General features: G+C 30.4%; 1 protein-coding gene across 1 annotated transcript; it reads left to right on the forward strand.

Annotated features, from left to right (window-relative positions):
- The first annotated feature begins 1,302 nt into the window (after positions 1–1,302).
- LOC145750809 (uncharacterized) lies at positions 1,303–7,808 on the forward strand. Its single transcript, XM_082566884.1, has 9 exons — positions 1,303–1,441; positions 1,780–3,093; positions 3,259–3,470; positions 3,610–3,741; positions 3,840–4,674; positions 4,825–5,027; positions 5,278–5,371; positions 5,837–5,911; positions 5,980–7,808. Exons 1-9 carry the CDS (start codon positions 1,303–1,305, stop codon positions 6,219–6,221), a joined length of 3,246 nt encoding a protein of 1,081 aa, XP_082423010.1. The 3' UTR covers positions 6,222–7,808.

The raw sequence follows: 7,808 nt of genomic DNA on the forward strand, positions 1-7,808 counted from the left end.
TTTTATGTCGATTATTTTACACTGTACCATCATAGGATTGCTTTTGTTCTGTTATTTCATTCACTACTTTATTTTATTTCATTTTTATTTTTTTATGTGTATTAATGTATTTTATTTTATCGTAATTAATATTATTTTAATTTATTTTGGGTTTGGTGACCATGCCATAACATACTTAAAATCTTTATGTAAACATTATTACTTTTGGCATGTTTCAAATCATTAAATTGATTTTGTCATTTTTTCCCGTCGCATTGTTGTAATATTAACTGTATATCGTATTTATTATTTACTTTTATCAATGTGCAAAAAACGCAAATAAAAAAAAACTCCATTTTTTATAAATCGGCTCTAATTTAACTTTAAAAAACATTTAAAAGAAACTTAAAACGCAAATAGCTGTCACTCCGATTATGACGTAACAATTGTACAAACGTTGCTTCAGCACACGTTTTGGCAATGTTTTGATTTGCGCTTTGAAGTTTGGTAGTGATTTTATATTAACTTTGTTTGGCCAGGTAGGCTTGCAAATATTTTTGGAGTAAAAGTCAAAAAGCTTTTGTCATAGAAGTACCTACCAGTTTATAGGCGGCAGTAACTTAAACTGTCTGACTGGTTTAATAAATCATAGAACAAGATCTCTTTGTATTTGCAAATTAAAGCATTTTACCTAACACTTGCAAGCAAGACATTAATAAAATTTTAATAGGATAAAAATTAATTATTATTTTAAAATTATTTTGCCATTAATCTCAAGTACTAAAAAATATTAAAACAAGTATGTTTAAATGTTGCGTAAAGTCTAAACAAAAAAATGGATTTTTAATAAATTGGTAATTTTCGTTGGTAAAACAATTTTATTTATGTATACAAACTTTACAGTAGCAAAACATTTGTTGAAAAACGGACAGTGTAAAGGCTAAAAATTTTTCAACAGTGGTGAACTTAGTAAAACATGCAACAAAAGTTAATTTAAAACATTTTATTGAAAAAACTCATATATATTTTTAACGTAATATAAAAAAGCGCACATTTAGTAATTGACATATATCAATAACCTTTTAATCGATAGTCAAGTATAACATTTGCTATTGTAAATCGATACTTGAAATTAATTTACAAGCGTCATTTTGGAGTTAATTTCAACTTAAATACTTTTATGTATTATACCTACTTTAAATTATAAATTAAACTTTATTTTGGGTTGATATATTCTATGTTCTAACAGGCCCTGCATATACTAGCTGATTTCTAAGTAAACAGGAAGATACAGAATACAAAAAGACGTTGACAATTTTGACAATGTCTAGAGAAAGGGCAAGACCAGTTACAGCTATTTCAGAAACTAAAAAAGAATATTTAAAACGATTTTTGACACCAAGACGACGGCCTGTTAGATCTAATACTGACGTTGAAGCCATCAAACGAACAAGGCGAAGAGGTTAGGACTTTTAACACAAGTTTTTTTCTAAATATATAGCAGTCCGAATCGAACTTTTGTTATTTATTTGTATGCTTTCAACTGGTTTTAAAATTGTTTAAGTTGGGGCCATTTTGATCATCCACTGGCAACTTTTAGACGAAAATTAAAATATGAATTTATCTAGATCATTGCTTTGAACATAATGTAGTTTTTATTTTTGAATATTACTGTAAGTCGTTTTTGGACTTTTATTTATTGTACAATATAAGTATTCTCCCAATTTAACTTTACTATGCAGGAAATAAACCTTAAAAATTTAATTTTTTTTTAATTAAACAAATTTTGTCTCGTTGTAGTTGTTGCTGACCCTAATTTGCAAGAAAATACTGAATTCCTTACGCCGTATCACGAGAAAGAGGTGAGCGGTCTTTTTAAGCGAAAGCCGCGGCGAAAATATATATTTAGTCGTCAGGGTAAAAGACACCTTAAAAACGAAAGCGCTGCTGATACAGCACATGCAAGTATCTGTCACCATACCGACAGTTCTAAAGATGTAAGTGGGGAGGGAAAGCATTGTGATGTAAGCAAAATTGCGGATAATGATGCCGAGGTCGGGTCAGATTTAAGTCATTTGCTGTGCGAGATTCAATGTGAAATCATTACAACAGACAAAGGGCAATGTGGTGACAATATGCGGCGGCCATTCACTTCCCGAAAATACAATTGTAAAACGATATTAGCGCAACAAGAAAACAAGGTTGACGTAACAGATACAAACGACACTAAACAATACAGCGTACCACATGCCACAAGTGAACAAGATTATACGCAATCTGAAATAGGCGATTACTATTCCGTTTATGATGAGCTAAGTGCCGATCGCAGTAGTAACGAGTCTTATTCAAAGGTGACATCAGGATATCTATCTTGTGAACCAGAGTTAGATCAAAACTGTGGATTTGAAAACGGAGAAAAGAAAAGTCAAAGCGAAAGTAAGAATAGGGTCGCACTTCAACAAATTATCAAAACAAATTTGAAATACCAAGCCGAGGCCGCCGATGAATGGCAATGTTTGGATACTAGTAACTTACAAAGATCTACAAATAAAAAGTTACTTTTCAAACCCATTGTTGCTAGAAGTAGAGGACGTGAACGCTGCAAAAGTAAAGAAATAGACAATACTATTAACAATAAGTTTAAAAACGAACTGATTCGTAATTTTAGCGACTTTTCGAACCAAACAATTCCCCGAAGTAGGCCTTTAACAAGCACGCAATCCTTGTCAAGCAAAGACATATTTGATTTTAACGAAAAACAACATTTAGAAAAAATAATAAAAAAGATTGACAATGACAAAATTAACATAGACGATAGGCCACAAGAAGACCAAGAAACAAACTTTTTAGTTTTTACTGATACGAACTCTACTGAAAATCAATTGGGAGAAAATATGAATTCTGCAGCCTCCTACAACAGGTATCCACCCTCCAGTTACTCCATAAATTCAATGTTGGTAAACCCCGAAGACGACTGCGATAATTTAAGTGAGAGTGACACTCTTGATGATTTATCTTCGATCAAGTTTGGCGAAAGAAAATATAGCAATTCACCTCCTCACAGTGCATTGAAGAAAAGAGGGAGTATTGGGAGCGCAGGGAAAAAACAAAGAGGTAAACTTTAACTTAATTATAAACAAATGTAAGGTTGTATTTTTAAAAACTGTCTAAAATTTACATTTTGTAACATAAAATGTGTTATTTCTCTTTTTTTGATAAAAAAATAATATCTTGTTTGTAGTATTATTTCTATGGTCAATTGTTATTTTAATTTTACAGTGAAATTTGATTTGGATCTTGAAATCCATGTTGTTCCCCGAGATTATCTTCATTTTACCCCAGTTGAGCTAATGCAAAGCGACGAAGAAGTTTTTACAGACGAAGAACTGGCTGGTAAAGCCGATTGTTTTAACTTGGATAAAAATTTGAATGATCAAGTAACTTATGAAAACAACGAAATGAATCACGATCTTAATAACGCTTTTGGAAAGGTATAAACCCTAATATTTGTCCTTAATAAAATATCATAAAAATAAATTAATATGAACTGGGTGCTAATGTATTACTAACTTTGCCATAATTGTTTTTAAAATTTTAATTCAGGTTGGTGATTTTTTATATATTTGCCAGGTTTCGATTCGTGGAACTCTGACACCGTTTCGTGTTATATCAAGAGATTATTTTCCCGCTAGTCGGCGCTCTTCACCTTCGCTTACAACTAATAACTATCCGACCCGCCGTGATTCACTAGATATTATTGAGGTAAATTAAACACTGCAATTAAATTTTTGTACAATATAATGCTTGTTTTATAACTTTTCAAAGTAATATATTAGTACTTTGAAGATTTTTTAATCTAGATGCAAAAATTCTTAAAACAACAAGCTAGAGAACGGGCGCTTAATTCATCATCAACTAATAGGAAAAATGCGTCTTTAAATGCAAAATTTAAGATAAACGCTTTGTCCCAATCTTCGTCAAACTCTTTGAAGGTTTCAAAAACATCGCCTCCGCCCGGTAGATATTCGCAATCTAGCTTATCGACATCACAACACACAAATTTGGTACCAAGATACACTCATCTTCAGCTGCAAAGGCAATACGAAGAATGGGAAGATAGAAGACGAAGAAAGCAACAGTTGTACGAACCTAAAACATATAACAAAACTATCAGTGAGCCAAAACTGTACGATTCTACACATACTAATTGTAAAGAAGGTTTTCACAAGACAAATGAAGTAAATGAGTTGCCAGTTTTAAATACCACTTATCATGACGCCTTGGACAAAAAAGAAACATTCGTTGAACGTAATAAAGTTTCCGAGGGTGATTCAAATTTTGGAATTCGTCGTATAATGTCAGCTGACCCCTCTATATTGAGTCGCTCTGGTAACGCTCAACTTCGTTTAGGTAATTCTTATCAGCCCTACAAAGCAAAAGATTACTTTCCATCTGTTGTGCCTACGAAAACATCGGCTAAAACTTTGCAAAAATGCCCGGCTAGCCCAAAAATGCACAGTCGAACCTATAGGCAGTTTCAATACGATTGTGGCAGACAATTTGCCAATAATAATCTACAAGCAATTGTCAAATCTCGTGAAAAAAGAAAGGTTTTAACTCAAACAAGTCCAAAAACCTTAGCAGCCAAACAGCGACCAATAAAACTTAATGCTAAAGATAAGGCAACAACTTCAGGTATTATACATTTATAAGATGTAAACTACAAAAAAAGGTTTGGGGCACAACTCGCTACATTAAAAAGCAAACTACATTTATACGACAAATTTACAAAAAAACTTAGTGAACAATATTAAATTTGTTAAACTTTTTTATATTTTGATTAAGCTCAATTTGTAAATGAGCCTTCCTTCAATCAATTTAATTTTGCCAAATTGTCAGAAGGAGCACGAAGCGCTTTAAAAGACGCTCACAATTCTTACGTTCGCAATTTCCACGATCTTTTGCCAGAAAGTGTAATTCCATCAGTAAGAAACAACTCAAACAGATCAATTTCAACTGCTACTTCGTCTCTTAGTTCGCGATTTGATGTAGGAAATATTTTTTTTTATTTTACTCTTAAATTTTTGATAAAATATACATAAATTAACTATATGAAAAACACAAGTGCAATATTAAAAATTAAAAAAAAAAAAATAGAGTGGCATATCACATTTTATTATAAACCGAATTTGATAATTTTAAATAACACATATTTATTTAAAAAGTCAAAATATTTAGTTTTACTAAAATTGAAAAAAATTGTATGTGTACCTAATGCTGAATTTTCTTTTTATAAAGAGTCTTAATCTTAGTGATTTACCGGAAAGAAGTAATTTTTTAGATGAAAAGTCAAGATCGAGTAGTTGCGGAACTGTAACAGTACAATCACTGGGTAAGAAATTGAATTAAAAAAAAAATTATGAAAAATTTTTTCAAAATTGTAGTAGAAAGCAAAAGTTTCTTTAAGAGACAGTTAAAATTAATAAATAGAATATAATTTAAGTGTAAATTTAATAAAAGAAGTAAGAATTAAAAAGTAAATCATTTTTTAATGAAAAATTTTTCAAAAATCTTTTATCTTATAAATCTTTTTATCTATTTTAAAAACCATTTTTTTGGTTTTGTTGTCATTTTTTTACATCGTTTGCATATGACAAATGTACAACTCACTGAGAAAGCCGAAATTCAAAATTCTGTTCTTAAATACAAATACATTTATGCTTTTGACTTTTTTGTAACCAATTGCAGATGCTCTATAATATATCAAAAATTATTATATTGTGAAATTAATATAACAGGTACTACTAAATCAATATTAAAAATAAGTAAAATTTTATAAGAAACAATTTTATTTTAGGAATAACAGCTTTCACTCCTAATACCCGTATACACCTTCAAAAAAGGGATAAAGATAAATATTATGATAATCAAGGTAAAATATTTGATAATCAAACCTTTAATTTAAATATCATCCAATTTTAACATATATTTATCACTCAGCAGTTTTAACGTTTCGAAATACTGGAAGAACTGTTAAGCCTGTTCCATCAAAACAAAACAAACACACAATTAAATCTGAGCAAAAAACAACTCCGAGCGAAAAAGGCAAAAACGAACCAAAACTTTTGCTTTCGTATAACAAAATTTCGCCATCACTTTTAGATAATGGAACTCACACTAAGCGCCAGGTGTCAGGCGAGAGCCATTTAGCCTTAACTTGTTCGCCAAAAACTATCGCTTAAATTTTAGATACGTTAGCTCTCTCGAATATTATTTTTTATATTTTAAAATCATAAATTGCCAATTAGCTTAAATTTTGTTGATTGACAGTTGCAACCACTTACTTTCTCGTTTTGGTAACACAACACCGCGTCAAATAGGACAACACTTATTACGCTTTACACTGTTTATTGTTGCCTTATACCAATTATTCGCTTTACAAAAAGTAAAATACCCTACTTCCTTTCTGCTGGTTGTGAAGTTGTCATTAACTTGTAGCGGACGAAGCAATCGTATGCCAGTCTCAAAACAGTGAATTCATTTTAAACTGCTGGGCTGTGTGAAATCACTTCCTCAACAGTAATGTAACTTAACAAGCGATCATTTGAAGGAATCAAAAGACAAGTGTTTGCTTGTTGAGGAGATAAAGGCATCGTGTAACGTTGTCAATACATACATGCAAAATGCATCAAAAACATTTGTAAACCTCCAGCACAAATTTTTAAAAATTTGCAACTAGACAAATTTTTAACAGGAAGATTGTATCATCTACTCAACGAAAAGAACAACATTTACGCATTTTTTTACATTTTTTTGTTTAATATCAAAATTACTTTAACTTTGTGTTTTTAAAACTAGTTAAGTTTTATTTGATTCTACAACGAATTTAGTTCACAACACTTGCTATATAATTTCAAGACACATTTTACTTTAATACAATGAATGTCCTTAAGCATACGTTGTATAAAAGTAAAATGTATTGAACTGCGCTAACCGCATGAATTTAGATTACGGTGACAAAGTAAAACTAATTCTCCAATTTCTTGTCATCGAATAGATTTGCGTTATTGTTTGGAAAGACGCATTATTAGTTCTCAAACCGCAATATTCCTATCAGCAGGTTAGGAAAATATTCAACTCATTTTTATTCATTGAATTCTGCACTTTCGACCGCAAACTGTTTACGTGGATATTTTTTTTCCATTTCTTAGAAATAAGGTAAGAATTAATTCTATTTATATCAACTTAAATAACATTATTTATATTTATTTTTGAAATTAGTATGCCTAATTTACAATTAATACGACCGTAAATACAAATTTACTTTGCGAACAAGGATAATTTATAGCTTGTCATATTATTCGCTTTTATTAAAAAATTGATAATCATTTAAAAAAACAACATATTTTACATTAAACTTTATTTTTAGATGATAACAGGTGTAAGGCGCTTTTTTGTTTAAGGTTAATAGCCATGTATGTCTCTAATATTGTTGATCTTTACAAAACTTTACGCAATTTATAAAACGATTTTATCTATAAAGCGACATAAACCATTTTTTTTATCACGTAATACCAAATTGTGACAATACAGTCTTTAATACAATGATTTAAAGTTAATACAGGGTCGGTCATGTAAAGGACTCATGCATAATTTACAGTGGGATCTGAGTTTAAATCGGTCAGGACTTTTGTCGCATTGTTCAAGCGATTGAAGTCGACAATTAATCGTAGTCCATTTAGAAATATTTTCAGTTATTAGTTTACACCATGTAATAAAAGTCACATTAAGCGACGGTGTTCGATGAATTATAGTTTTTTAAACGTTAC

The sequence above is a fragment of the Corella eumyota genome, chromosome 4 (genome assembly GCF_963082875.1).
Source record: "Corella eumyota chromosome 4, kaCorEumy4.1, whole genome shotgun sequence".
Taxonomy (NCBI): Eukaryota; Metazoa; Chordata; class Ascidiacea; order Phlebobranchia; family Corellidae; genus Corella; species Corella eumyota.